The 16127-nt window shown below is 31.2% G+C and overlaps 1 protein-coding gene across 1 annotated transcript in view; it reads left to right on the plus strand.

The window, feature by feature from the left end:
• Positions 1-16127, plus strand: part of LOC129218482 (transmembrane protein 87A-like) — a 102288-nt gene that overhangs the window by 74382 nt on the left and 11779 nt on the right. The window contains exons 12-18 of the mRNA XM_054852766.1: positions 1463-1525; positions 3262-3361; positions 3433-3526; positions 3648-3736; positions 8028-8125; positions 8245-8303; positions 13761-13864. Of these exons, the coding sequence (XP_054708741.1) occupies positions 1463-1525; positions 3262-3361; positions 3433-3526; positions 3648-3736; positions 8028-8125; positions 8245-8303; positions 13761-13864 (607 nt within the window). The remainder of the gene's footprint in view (positions 1-1462; positions 1526-3261; positions 3362-3432; positions 3527-3647; positions 3737-8027; positions 8126-8244; positions 8304-13760; positions 13865-16127) is intronic.

Raw genomic sequence — 16127 nt, forward strand, 5'->3', positions numbered from 1 at the left:
TTATTTTATATTTTTTTAAGTTAAAGTTTAGCATTGAGGAAATTAGGGAAAAATAGCTATTAGTATTTTATATATAAAAATATTCATTTGAATGTTTGATTTTTTTAAAGTTTGAAATGCTAAACATTCAACAACAATAAAAAAAGCAAAATAGTGCACAACAAATGTTCTTTTGAAATAGAATGAAAGTCGTTGAGTGGTAATCAACTTTGTTTCATGGTGTGCAACTGAAAGCATTCATCCTTTCAGCAAACACATGAGTAGCATTTTCTGTCCCAATTAGAAGAGATTAGGAAGTTATAATTATTAGAAAGGAAACTTTCCATAACACTATTATTTATCAGCATTTGTGATTGTTGATTTAAAACTATTAAATATATCAGGTCAATCTTATCCCATGCATTGCTATTACAAAGCAATTTTTAACTTATTGGATTTATCTTTTTTGAATGATACATCTTCCTAAATAAATCATAAAACATTGCTTAAACTTTCACTAATTTTCAGCCACATTTCCTTATAATTTAATACAAATGAGAGTCTTTAGAGCCATTTTTACAACAAGAGCTAAACAAATGTAGTAGTTACAAATGCATCCTATGAAAACTTCCAATATGGTTTTTGTGTGAGAAAATACTGCTGTAATTATTTCTTGTAGCAGTACTCTTGGTGACTATTTTTTTGCATTTCATTAAATATGAATGTTGTTTTGCATCAAAGTAAGTTTCTAAATTCAAAAATTCTTACTACTCATTTAACTTTAACGCTTTCCAAAAGTCGCGGGGCAATGAAGCTATTTAAACTGGTCTTCGGATATTTCTTCATTTAGAAATTGTTACACAAACACATTTGGGCAAAAACTTGAACTTTTAACTGAGAACTATTTAATTATAACGCATCAACTACAATGTTAGATAGCAAACAAAACTTGCTAGATAACAAACACAACATGAAGATTTCATTACTGGAAACGAACTCGTGCAAAATGTGATGGACTGCTAAAACTGTAAACTGCTACATAATGTGATAAAATTCTAAAGACTGCCACAAGTTGCACGAGTCCCACTGATTTATAGAAACTTAACTACTCAGTTCAGTTCTTAGCCTTTTTTCACAAATGTATTAACTGCATTTCACACTCTCAGAAAACTTTATATTTGGTATCATTCTTTTTTTATTTTATTTTTACATCTGGTGTACAATCGTGGATTACACAAGTGATCTATATTGTGGTTAATGTAATCCAATCTGGTGAATAGATGTTGGCATTAATGTTATGCTCTGTTTCAAAAAAAGTAAATGCATTCCACTTTTCATTTCAAAAGTCAATGAGTATGAGTGTGTAATTTAGTTATTTCATGAAGTAACTAGATATTCAATAATTTACTTCTTAAAATGATGTACCCATTTAAAATTAAGTTACATGTAACAAATTAATTTTCAATACTTTTTTATATTTTAGGATTGGTTGAAAAAGCTGTATTTTATGCCGAATATCAATCAATCAACTACACAGGAAGATCTGGTATGATTGAACTTTTACTACTTTTGTGCATACTTAAAGTTTATGTAAATTTAAGTTTTTGTGATTAACAGTAGAATGCCAGAACGTTTTTTCCCCTAGAATGCCGACTGCTGTCATTTTGATACTGGTCAAAACTAAGTGAGATATTCGAACAAAATAAATGCAATTTTCGTTTTAATATCTGTTAAATTTATGGATGGTAATAAAATACTAAAATGACATCAAGTTGATTGATAGATGAATTATTATACCTATGGAAAAAACATAATAATGTACAATATTTTTCAGAGAAACTTACATCATGTACATTAAACACAGAGATAATTTATATGTTTGGAATAGTTTCCACATACTACTCTTTTACCTCTTTTACAGGAAAAACATATTTTGGTCACATTTATACTACATTTTTTTACTTGACATTTTTTGCGCTTTGGTGGGCTGTTTTTTTGAATTTCATGTTCATTCCTTTTCTTTTTTCCTGAGAATTATTGATATATTCTCTGTGCATTTCACCCTTTCAGCCGTTTTTTGTGTGACATTTTTAAATTTTCAAACTATAATAATAGAAAACGCTCAAATAAGAAGCATTATAAATAATCCAAAGAGCTGCCAACACATATGCAAGCGCATCAACGATCGCAGCAAAAAAGAAAATCCAAATTGATAAATCATATCACATGAGCGCTCATATGGCATCACAAACTGTCACATGATAAGCAGGTGTGAAAAAATAAAATTTGCTTTCAGGTATTGGTGACCTTTAATACTCTGATGCTTATTATAGAACTGCTGTTAAGAATAATCAATTCAGTATATTGGAGATAAAATTATTGCAGGGTCAAAAATTGACACCACACCGGCATTCTGGGTAAATTCACCCATTAAATCAGTTTTAAAAAAGCTAATTTCTCATAACTTTGTGCGTGAGTTTTCCTTACATATTAAATAAAAGTCATGAAAATTCATATGCATCCCGTGCGAATTTCACATTTTGCATAACTTTTAAAATACCAGGTTCTTGAAATGACACCTCTCAGCATTCTTGTGTTAAACGCTCTTGGATTCAGTGGGGCTAACGTTTAGGGATGTTTGGCAGCTCCATTATGAGTAATTATGAGCCAAGACAATTAGTTTTTGACTTCATTTATTTTTATTTGTGTTTTTTCTTATTTTTGGCATAATTTGATATTATTCTAAGAGCAAATTTTGTCTGTTTAGTATCTATGACTTAAGATTTTCACAGCTGTAAGTTTTTTTTTTAATGTGGATTCTTTTTTTTTCATTCATTTTCTACTGTAGAATAAAATACCTAATATGTATCCTTTCAATTCAGTATTTCTAATAAGAAAATCACTTAAATTGGCACTATTTATAGTTTTTATTTCTTTTAAATATGTTTTAATAGTGTTGTTTCATGTCATATGACTGAAAAAATAGATATCTGTGTTTGTCCACTGTTTTCATATTAATATTTATTGCTATTTTGACACCTTTTATTCATCTGTTTAGATATTTTCAAATTGTTGTGCAATTTTTTAATGTTTGCCATTATAGTGGCCGTATTGTTGCTGTTCTCACAATAGGAGAAGCCTTAACGATAACATACAACTGAAATTTAATTTCTATATTTGAATTCGTTTTTATTATCAGTTTTAAAATTATATTTTTTCATTTCTTTAAAATTATGTATAGTATAAATGTAAGAGAGTAAACTATATTTTAATAATTTACAGTTCAAGGAGCTATATTGTTTGCGGAAATATTATCATGCATGAAGAGGACATTAGCTAGGATGTTGATTATCATTGTAAGCCTTGGATTTGGCATTGTAAAGTATGTACTTTGTTTGTTAGTGTTTTATGTACTTCCTGGATCCATTTTGATTTGTTTATATTTTAATTTAGACCGCGATTGGGCTCAACATTACATCGAATCATTGGTGTGGGTGCTATTTACTTCTGCTTGGGTACTATTGAAGGTTGTTTACGAGTTCTTAAGGTTATACATTCTTTACATTTTACTCATATCATAATATCATATATCTGTTATACCCTTTTCATTCTAATAAAATTCTTGAATTGGTTTTCATCAACTCATTACGTTTATTTTTGTTTTGCAGCCTAAAACTGATCCAGGTAATCAAGCCCTAATGGCAGGGATACCTTTAGCTGTTACTGATAGTGCCATCTGTTGGTGGATATCCTTTATGTTTTTAAATGTTAAACACTGTTAAGTTTTATTATATTGCATAATATTAATTATGTAATTAAAAGTAATATATTTTTTCAATCAGGGTGGATTCTCATGCTTAATTAATAAATAGTAATTAAAGCAAAAAGCTTAGAAAGTATCTTTGTTTTGTGCTATGCATCGTTAGCTCAGGGTTCTTGTTTATGGGCTATAGTGTTTTTTTTAACTCAAATTCGCCAGAAAGAAATGCTACCTCTATGTGAATTCCGATCCTTGGGACCCAGAAAACCCAAATGAACAGATCCTGGAAAAAATTCCAGGAAAATGAGGAATATCTATCTAGTAAATGTGCTATTAGGCTTTAATTACCTTGAGGAATCAACAGAAAAAGAATATAAAGGACTTTTTCTCTTTATCAGCTATTCAAACACACTCCTATTGATGACCAACCCATTGAGTTTTAGTGATGGAACAAGCGATTACAGTGACCTCCTGTGAAGCTTAGGGAGCAAAATATTGTAGGTTCAATCATAGCTCATTGTATTGTGTACTGAATTCTAGGAATAAGCTCTCCCTCAACTTTTACCTTGTGACAATTCCTGAAAACACCAAAAAAGGACAAACATAAAAATGGTTTCAATGCATCCTTATCTATTTCGCATTCATGTAACCAAGAATTTTTTGCAAAAATGATTATTTTGCATCCCCCAATACTAAGATGGGAGAAAAATAGCAACCATTTTCCGTATTGCACTAAATACAAAATTCTGAACTCTATACTTTTTTCTTGTGAAATTGCATATGAATACTTGAATTCGATACAAAGGCACTTTATCTTGTACTCTTTCTTGTAATTTATTCCTTTCTGATATGCTATTTTTATTTTAACTTGTAAAAGTCAGAGTTTAGTTAATTCATTAATTATTTTCGAAACGGTTAGTTCTAGATGTATACTTCCAATTGCAAAAATGTTCAAAATCAGATGCTGAGTTAAGATATTGAAAGTTTGAAGCAAAAAAAAAAGAGTCAAAAAATACGGAATTTATCCTTTTATACGTACTGTAGGTCCCCTAACTAATATTTAGAAAAATGATCTTCTTTGAAAACTATTACTAACACAAAAAACTTGACATTTGTGCGACAAAAACTCAAGGAGATATTCCAGTTTTAAGTTTTAAGGGACCACACAGAAGATGAGATTGGAACTTATCGATCTTTCAGAAGAATGACAGGTCATCAAAGTAAAAAACAAGGTATTTATATTTTTCATTGCTATTCAAATATAAATGCAAATGTTATTCCGTTGATACGCAAAAACACACAACAAAACCTCAAATGATTTGAAAAATCACTTTATGCACACATCTAATTTTAAACACTTGTTATTTGCTACATTTTCCCCCAAAAGGTGTTATTGAAGGCTAGGGAAAAGTGGTGTAAGTCACAAAACGCTGCGTTTCATATCTTGGTGAATATTGGTCATACTAATTTCAACCTTTTTATGTTGGAATTATTTTTCAATGGAGCTTATTTCCCTTAATATAAGTTAGGGGACCTGAGGCCCATATAAAAGTTAAATTTCGCATTTTTTTTGACTCATTTTAATTTTCACTTCAAACTTTCAATATTATATCCCTGCATCTAATTTTGAACATTTTTTCAAATAGAAGTATACATCTAACACTAATGGTTGAGAAAAAAAAGGTCTTGCAGGTTAAAACAGAACACCCTGTGTATATATATATATACTAGTATTCCCGTACCCGGCATTGGTCAGGTAATGTAATTAGCAGCGGGTAACGGTGCTTGGTGCACCTAGTTACGAAAATCCCCTATAATTATTGCTTATTACCTATATTTTTTTCTAATTTTGGGAGGGTCTCGATGCCCCTGGACTCCTAATATATATGCCCTTGTCCATAACCGATCCTTACTGTCAAAATTTGATTAAGTTATCTTGAAATAGTTCCGACTTATAGTTTCGGCGTAATTCAATATTTAAGCGAAATTTCGCCCCTTCATTAAAAAATTCGCCAAAAATTAAGTTTTAGAAATTCGATTTTTTTTAATTATACTGCAGCATATTACATTGTGTTGTCTTTCAGGAAACATATTTTCTGTATTTTTCCAGCTAAGTGTCTATTTTACAGGGCTGAAGGCATTTAAATTCACATTCTAAATCAGTATTATGCAAACTAATAATAAACTACAAAAATCTCTCATTTACTTTTATGATGTTAAATAAAACTTAAATGCTTTATATATTTTATCAGTGATAATGTTCTTAAAAACTTTGTTTCAAGCTTTGAAAAAGTGAAAGCAAAAGACAGAAGCATTGTTATTTGACTTGAGAAAATCCTCAAAGAATTATGTATGAAACAAAAACAATATCGAATTTTAAATTAGCTATCGACCAAAAGTTGAGATGAAGTACTGAATAATGATTTGAATGGAGGAAAGCCTTCGAAAATAAGGGATTTAAATTTCAATTACAGGTTTTAATTTCACAGAAATTAAGGGGTTTTGATTAATTTCACCCGAACTAATTGTTATTTCGAAAAATCCTTTCTTAGTGAACGCTTTTGTAATCAAGTGAACATGCCTGCCAAATTTCAAGTCTGAGGCTTCAGCGGTATTGACTGTGCATTGACATATATATATATATATGTATGTAATATGTATATATATATATGAAGAGCTCGGGGCAGAAATGTGACAAGCCACAAGGAGTGACTTTTCAATCAAAATTTTTGTTTCTTATAACTAAAATTGAAATAAACATGACAATGTATTATGTCATTTGGAGGAAAGCATATCTAGTTTTCGTATTGTAGAATGTAGAATGCCTTTGAAAAATTCTACAAATATTTTTTATGAGTTGGGAGTTGACCCATTGAAAAATTTACATCATATGGCATATCACATTCTTGCCCCAAGCCCTTCATATACAGTATAACTTCTATGTAAGGATTTTCAAATAACTGGAAAAAGTTATCATTTCTTGCCCCAAGCCCTTCATATACAGTATAACTGCGATTTAAGGAGTGTCAAGAAACTGGGAAAAATTATCGTTAAATCAAGGATATTGTTAAATTGAGGAGCAAAGACATTCAATGCAGTAAAATCTGGACCAGTGAAATGTATCATTAAGTGGTGGAAATCGTAAAATCGGGTATTGTTAAATCAAAATTGTACTCTTTATATATAGATCAGAGCCATAACCAGACTTTTATTTATTTCGGGAAGGGTTTTACCAAACACATTTCTCGTGAAAGCTAATAGATCAGTAATTTGATTCCATTTAAATATTCTGTTGATTCTTTTTACAATAGGTTATTTAAAATAGAGTGACGCTTTAAAGGCATTAACATGAGCAAATGTAAAAATTGACCTATCTGTTAAATGATGAAAGCAATATGATGTGTACACAACGTAACTTCACCCCTGTTAAATTTTTCGGTGCTTTTAGCTCCTCAAAAGAATAGATGCATGTACTCGTATACACACATTCAATGTAATACTTCATAAATTCATAGTGATTGCCAGTTATTAGATATGTTATAACTGCAGAATAATATCTAGTAATATAGAGTTTGGCATTTTCAAATTGGAAGCACTTTGATACTTCTGTTAACATCAGGTATTCAAAATGTAAAGCAAAAGATTGTATTGTTTTGTAAAAAAGCGTAACCGCAATAACTACACAATAAAAACAAATACTGCAGTTAAAGCACCAAGTCCTATTCTTCAATAATATTTTCTTTTTTTATGTGCAATTCAAAAAAAAAAAATAATAATAATAAAATAAATAAATAAAAAATAAAATAGTAATATTTTTTGAGCTAAAAAAATATAATAAAAAGAATTTTTCAGGAGTAGTTTTAAAATTTTTGAAATACTGAGTTAATTTCCCCCCAAGATTCAAATTAGTTCCAAATGCCTCATTTAAATGCATAACCTTTCCAGGTTCTATTGATGTTTAATAAATAGTTCTGACTTATGTGTTAATAATTCACATTAATCAACAATCAGATTGTAATTTTTTGTTACAATATGTAATATTGTAATATTTAAGTATGAAAGAACTTTTCTTTTTTATGTAATGTCTTGCATTAAGCCAAGAGTCATTTATTTGTGCCAATCAACGTAAATGAAAAATAAAATGAAATATAAAAATTTGTAAAATATTATTTTACGCAAATCAGAATTGTGCGCCAATGATTTTTCCAGTGTGTTATCTCTTTTTTTTTCATAAGGAGTTACTTTGTTTAAAATCAAGTTTTCTTAACATTTTTTAAATTTTTAGTAGTCTAGTTCAAACAATTCGAACATTGCGACTGAGGAGAAACATTGTCAAGCTTCAGTTGTACCGGCATTTTACAAATACCTTGCTGTTATCTGTTGTTGGTAGGTTTGTCAGTATGTTTTGAATATATGTCATTTCCTCATGTATATATATATATATGTATATATATATATATATATATATATATATATACATTATTTGTTATATTTCTTTCTTGCAGGATCAATTGCTTTCATGACTTGGTCTATTCATGCACACAGATTAGTTAATTGCATAACAGTAAGCAATTATTTATTTTATATGCATTCTATGTACAAATTTCTACAACTAAAATAATCCTTTTTTTCCTGTGTCCATAAGTAAGTACTGTCTATCTGCTACTGGTATAATGTGAGTTAAGTTTAAGTTGCTGAAATTTAAAGCTTTTGGTTTTTTTAACTTGTTGCTCCCCCAATGCATGGGTGATTTAATTTTTAATGAAACATGTCTGCTGATACATACCTATTATGTGACATAAGTTACATAGCAATTGTTCTCATGTTTCTTGAGAAATTCTTTAAAATGTAAATTTTTGCAAGTGCTGCCGTTTTTTGGTCTGCCACTGTTATATATATATATATATATATATATATATATATATATATATATATATATATATATATATATATATATATATATATATATATATATTTCAGTGCAACTTCAATTTTACGATTGTCAAGTGTCTGGAAAAAATTGTCACTCAATCAAGGACATCGTTAAATCAAGAAGCATATACATTCAATGCAGTTAAATCCAGACCAGTAAAATGTATCATTAAATTGAGGAAATGGTTAAATCGAGTATTGTTAAATCAAAGTTATACTGTATGTATGTATGTATATACACACACACACACACACACACACATATATATATATATATATATATATATATTAGGGTGGTCCTTATTTATATGGGAAAAATTTTTTTTCGGAATTCAACAAGTGACGCCCCCTAGTTTTGTGACACTATAATAAAAAGTAACGTGTGCGAAATTTGAACTCGATCAGTCAATAATAACACGTGCCCCTAGGCCGTTGAACTTTAACACTTTTGATAATTTTCCCACAAATCTTTCGAGATTTACTTCAGACCCAGTACATCGTTTCTCCTAGGTTTGCAAAATATGTCTCTAACAGAAAAGATAAAAGAGAGAGGAATTTAAAGAGTTGTAATGAAAAAGTCACACCAGTACACTAGCAGTTAAATGTTCAAAGGTTAAAACAGAAGTAAAACGAAACTTTTACTAATGATTTATTGCATTTCTACATACACTGCTCGACATTGAAAATGCAACACCAAGAAGGAGTGGTCAGAAAGTGATGAAATTTGGAAAAAAGACAGAGACAGCAAGGAATAATAAATGATAATAATTTCAAAATGATAGGCAGAATACAGAGCGAAAACAGCTTCGGCTCAGTAGAATATAGGACCACCGTGGACAGCGATACACGAAGAAACACATCTAGTCATAGAGTCAATAAGGGTGCGGATGGTGTCCAGAGGGATGGCTCTCCATTCCCTTTCAACCATTTGCCACAGTTCGTCTTCTGAACGAGGCAGGGACAGAGTCTGCAAACGACGTCCAATCACATCCCACACATGTTTGATTGATGACAGGTCGGGAGAATATAGTGGCCAGGGAAGCATCTGCGTGCCTTGGGGAGCATGTTGGCAGATGTGAGCACTGTGTGGTCGGGCATTATCTTGCTGAAAAATTGCATTAGGTAGCCCTTGAAGGTAAGGGATTGCCACCGGCCGCAGCACATTATCCAAGTATCGTTGGGCCGTCATAGTGCCCTGAATACGAACTTGAGGTGGTATGGAATTGTAGGTAATTGCGCCCCAAACCATTTTGCCACGTTGTCGTGCGGTGGGACCTTCTACAGTTACTGCCGGATTAGATCTGTCTCCACGTCGACGTCACACACGTATGCGGCGACTATCACTAGATAAACAGAAGTGGGATTCATCTGAGGACACGACATTTCACCATTCTGTCATTCACGTCGCTCTAGTTGGGCACCATACTAAATGTTGCTGTCTACGCTGTGGGGTCAATGGCAGTCTTAGCGGACACCGTGATTGCAGACCACACGCAACCAAACAACGGGAAATGGTTATGGTTGACACTGGAACATTCAGGGTATCTTGCACCTGCTGCAGAATCGAGGAACAAGTGACTTGCAGGTCTGCTACAGCGTGTCTGTGGATGCGTCGATCCACGCGTTCTGATGTCACTCTGGCTGCCCCTGCACCCCTTACAGTACCTCAAAAATGATGAAACGATCAAAAAAATTTTTATTCCTTATTTCAAATCTATAAACCATTCTGAACACAGGGAAAAAGTTTCATTGCTTTAGTTCGAATATTAAAAAAGTTATGAGTGGTTTTAGGCCAAGCTCGCTATGTGTTCTTATGCAAAAGAGAAACTTCAAACTGCTTTTTCTCGATGATGGTATTTTTGTGTTTTCATGTCATTAGAATCCCTAAGGATTTTTTTCTATTAAAGATACAGCTTTAAAGTAATACTTTTTACAATTGGGATAACATATTTTACAAAACTGTGCATTGGATAAGCATTTTATAAATTACTCAAATGTTTAGAGCATGTTAAACCTTTAAAAACCATTAAAAAAAAAAAACTTTGATTTTTTACATAATTAATCACAGAAAATTTTCTAATAAATTCATAAGCAATTGAATGCACAGATTTTTAGAGATGATTATAGTGATCGTTTAGCAAAAAAAAAAAAAAAAAATAATTAGTGCAAAAATAAAAAAGCCTTAGGGATTTCAAAAAATTCAAATTTTCTTCAATTTTTTGAATTTTTAAAAAAAGTATGCAATTTTTTAAATTTTGAAAAATAATTATTGATTAAGAAATAAATATGCATGTTATGGTTTCAAAAAAATATAAAATTTACTTAAATTTAAAAAGAATGTTTGAAAGGTACTGTGACGACCCCTTAATCTTGCCACATTTCGTTGTTCCAACCATCTTCGGCACAGCCGATGCACTGTGCTCGCATCCATGTGGGTATCAGCTGCGATTTGACGTACGGACAAACCTCCCCTCCTCAGTCCGATCACCATACCCCTCATAAAATCGTCTATTTGCTGGAAGTGCCTTCGTTGACATCAGCCTGGCATTCTCTCATGTTACACGTATCTTCCAAGACAAAAACAAAATTTCTTCGATAATTCTCTTGTCAGAAATAACGACACGAAAATTGCCCATTCTGCAAGTTCCTTCCCTTATATCTTACTTCACGTTCATTACCACACTTACTTCGTTTGGACAGAATGGCGTCAGAGAGCTGCGCATTTCACATCATTTACATAACTCAATGATGTACCTCTACTCTAAAATTTACATAAATTTCTGAACACTCCTCCTTTGGTGTTGCATTTTCAATGTCGAGCAGTGTATTAAAGGGTAAAAATCTAAAATATTCCCAATTATTTTAGCAGTTCAATTTTGAAAAATTAATGGCCACTTGTTCTCCCCACCCTTTTTACCAACCTCCAACATCTTCTGATACCAACTAAAATTGCGTTTAGAAGATTCTATTTTGAAATATTGCTACGGGACAATCGTTGAACTCAATCCCTTTCTTAAACACTGCCAAAACAGCTTATAATTGCATTTTTAAAGTTTTATTTTGAAAAAATTCTTGTGGATGGAGAGTTCTACTAATATCGTCCAAGTTCCTCTAAAACTGCATTTTCAGACCTTTAATTTTTGAAAATTGCTCCCTCTCTGCTTTTGCTACCTACAATCGTAGGTCAAGGGCACCCCCTGAACCTTTTCTCCTCCAACAGTACAAAAGGTTTTCTTAAACTTCTTTGCATGACTTCATTTATTTGTTTTTTAATTTCAGTTAAAGGGCCCCCTCCCCTTTTCAACATCATCAAATATTTCCTGAAATTTTGTATTTGGAATTTTATTATCAGAAAATTGCCCTAATTAATGTGCCAAATCCTATTCCTTCCCCAAATGCTTTCTATCTTATTTTAAAGGCAAACTGGATATTAAATAATAATAACAATAAATCAAAGTTTCAAATGAAATTTTCACTTAGGATTATCTCCATAATTAATATACATTACAGCATAAAAACCAGTTCCATATACGCACTATAACACAACAGCTGTGACACCAAGTGCAGAGCTTTTTTTTTTCAGTATACTGAATGTGAATAAATTTACTGAGTATGCTACATATTGTTAAACATCATTAATAGCGAATAGTTATTTTTGGCTAAATGATTTACAGTTATTTGAGAGATATAATTGGCTTGAAAGAATAAAACCATTTATGTTAGTTTTTGAACATTTTTTAACGTTCAATATAATATTTAGAATTCATTAAATTTCTTCATTTTGCTTTCTTTAGTTGCTCACCTTAATAGCTGTGGAAAAATGATTTTCTTAATTTGTTCAAACCAATATAGTCAGGGGAAAGTTAAATATAAAATTTAGGGAAATTTCATTGTTTTTCATTTTTCTGTTCTAAAAAAAGGTTTTTTTAAATCTACCATGGAAGTAAAATCAGAGCATGCTACCATTTTTTAGGCAACTAGCAATAAAAATATAAATAAGGATTTCCATGAAAAAAACTGTTCTTTTTAAGCCTGAAAAGCGAGGAAGAAAAAAAACTTTTTAGGGATTTTGATCTGTATACAAACCCTGAATAGAGCATTTCCCGCAATATTTTTATGATTGAACATTTACTGCAGTTAGATTCTTCAATTAAGGGCCAGATCATATGTCAGAATAGGCGAGTATTTATTTGTTTAGTGTTAAGATAAAAGGGCATACGCTATAATCGGGGAAATATCGATCGAGGTTTGTGATTTCTGTTCAGAAAGGAAAATTTTTGGAAATTTTGTCCCGCGACATTGGTTGTTCCCCCAAATTTGAGCCTCGTTTTTTGTACTAAACTGCTCCACCAACATGCTAATACAGACTAATTATTTCAATGAAAGAGCATTGAATTCTGAAAACTCTCATCAAAGTGAGTGTTTGATAAATGTCTGCCATGTTGTCAAATTTCGGTACTGATCTGAAACACGACATATTTCCTCAGTTCAAAACTGGTGTTGGTTCCGTTGCTGCCCTATTTCAGGCCCTATGCTGTACTTACTTTCAATTATGATGTAAAAAATAGATTAATAAAAGTTAGCTTTTTCCCTTTGTTTTTTGAAAAACATCGGTGATACATCGGCATTAAGATATTTTCCAAGGCCTGATGGGCCGATGTTTTCTCCAAGTTAGCATGGGCCGCCGATGTCAATGGCTTAAATTGAACCATTGGCGCTGATGCATTGATCGAGTCCTAACATCTCTGTGGGTAAAAGAGATACTTTCACGAAAATATAAAAATAACTTTTTCAATTTTGTTAATTTATTTCTGAAATTTCTGATTTATTCCCAGCTGTTTACAATATAGGATGATCAGAAATCTTTTTTTGTTTTCTAAATTTGTTGCTGGTGCCCTAAATGAATAGCAGATTCAATTTTTATTGGAAAATGATAGCTTGAGTTTACCTTTTATGTGAAAAACATTACAGAGCAATTAGTCTCTTATTTCTCGAGAAATTCGTAAAAATGAATTTTTGAAAGTGTCCCATCACTTTTAGTCATATAATGTACATATAATATAAATATTCATAAAGAATTTTTTCCCAGGATTGGAAGGAGTTATGGGTTGATGAAGCTTATTGGCACTTACTGTTTTCCATAATACTTTTTGCCATAATTATTCTTTGGAGACCAACTAATAATAATCAAAGGTAATATTATGTTGTCTTTCTTTAAAATAGCATGTTGCATGTAACCGCACAATTTATTGAGTCTGTTAGTTTTACATTATTGCTGATCTGTAAGAAATAATTGCAATCACTTATGCGGAACCCTTTTAGCATTAACTTGGCTGCCCATTAACAACTAAAAAAAATATTTTTGTTATGAGTGAGATATCTAGAGTCCAACTTTACATGTGAACTATTTGCAATCAATGAGTCCCTGAATGAGTACCCACTCTTGAAAAGTAAAGCAAAATGACTTATGGTGACTAAATCTGCCTTTGAGGCACCCCCATAAGCCTCACTCAGGAAAGACTTATTTTGTTGTAGATACCAGTGAGAGTAAGATTTGATAGAAATGAAACAGCCAATAAAATAGCCAGAGAGGCAGGAACCATACATAATACCAATAGGAGCAACTGAAACCTCGTCATTCTTAAAGATGAATATGCTATCAGGGATATGAGCTTAGTAAATGTGACACATGAAGGGTATTTATCAAATATGGGTCATTCTCCAGAAAGTGTAAATTTTGAACTAAAATATTTTTCAGTATCAAAACCTTTTGTTTATCTTTTTTTTTATTCTTACATGAAAGTGTTACCTACTAGAAGTAACTATAAACAATGGCCCAGCTAAATTCCAATTATTTTATTCATTAAAAAATAAATAAATAAATAAAAAAATACCTTGTTCACAAAAAAAAACCTACTTTTAGTGTTTGAAAATAGAGGCAAATTTTATGTCAAAGAAGTAATTTTGTTAATTGTGCAAACAATGAACAATCCGATAATACATGACATAGAATTCCTATTCAGTGAGCCGGGACTTTAGAAAAGTGACCTTATATGCGGGGTGACCTTATAAGTGGGTGATCCTATATCAAGGTCTGACTGTATGTATATACAGTTGGCTCTCTGTTTAACGACACTCTATTTAATGACTTTCTCTATTTAACGACGGCTCTTCATGGTCTAGATGGTCCACTATAGTGTTAAAAACGTTCTATTTAAGGACACTTTCTACTTAAGGACGTTTTTTGTGGTCCCTTGAAAGTCATTAAACAGAGAGCCAACTGTATATATATATATATATATATATATATATATATATATATATATATATATATATATATATATATATATATATATATATATATATATATATATATATATATATAAGCAAGCTAGAAAAAACATTGATGAACTTCATATTAAAAAAAAGCAAGTGCTGTGTTCATACTAGCTATTTAAGTAAATTGAAGTGTTTTCTTTTTCTGTGTATGCACAGCTAATGGTTCACAAAAAGGAATATATTTGATAAAGTAAGTTGAGAATCCCTAAATTGCCCATTAATCAATATGTCTTTATTATGGACATGACGCCAACCAACCATCTCGAAGATAATGGCCTACCATACAATATCAAGTCTCAAGAAAAAAAAAGAAGTTCTGAAATCAGTGCTTATAACTGATGTTCCAAAACTTAAACAGTTACGATTATTTTATTAGTTCAAAATATCAATCATTTTCTTAGCTAATCGTACCTCTCAACTTTTCCTTTACTCATTGTTCTCTCAATCTTTTGACCAGAAGAAGAAATCTTCTGATTTTCCATTTTCCAGCATAGTTGACTTTTATTCTGTTTTTTATTTTCTCTGAAATGGCCCAAAAATATTTGAAGTTTTCAGTAGTAATACTGCAAACAAAAATTGTCAATATCACAAATTATATCAGTAATCACGAAAGATTTGAACTAAAAAATGCAGATATCCTCATTTTCTTCTCAACATCCAGCATCCAGCCCTAAGCATCCAACCCTTGTGGCATTAATCAGAATTTGGACATCTTGGATTCAAATTATGTTTTTGCAATTAATGATTGCAATAGGAACCATTTGTAGAAACAAGAAACCTAATTAGTAGGGTCTTATAGCAATTTGTGATTGCAAAAAACATAATTTGAATTCAAGATGTCAAAATTTAAGTTAGTGGCAGGGCCTGGATTCTAGATGTTGTCTGCTGGATGTTTTTTTTTTCTTTTGATGTCTCTGAACTAAAAATGATAGATCTGTTTATGATTTCATACACATATTGAATTTAACAATATTTTTGAAGTTTAGTGTATTAAAAAAAATTGCTGCTTATTAGAATTCGAATAAAGTTGGTAGTTCAATAACAAAAAAAAGTGGGGGGGGGGGGGAATATGATGTGTTCCTTATATTTTAAGAATCCTTGTAGTGCCTGTATCCCT

The sequence above is a fragment of the Uloborus diversus genome, chromosome 3 (genome assembly GCF_026930045.1).
Source record: "Uloborus diversus isolate 005 chromosome 3, Udiv.v.3.1, whole genome shotgun sequence".
NCBI classification, from domain to species: Eukaryota; Metazoa; Arthropoda; class Arachnida; order Araneae; family Uloboridae; genus Uloborus; species Uloborus diversus.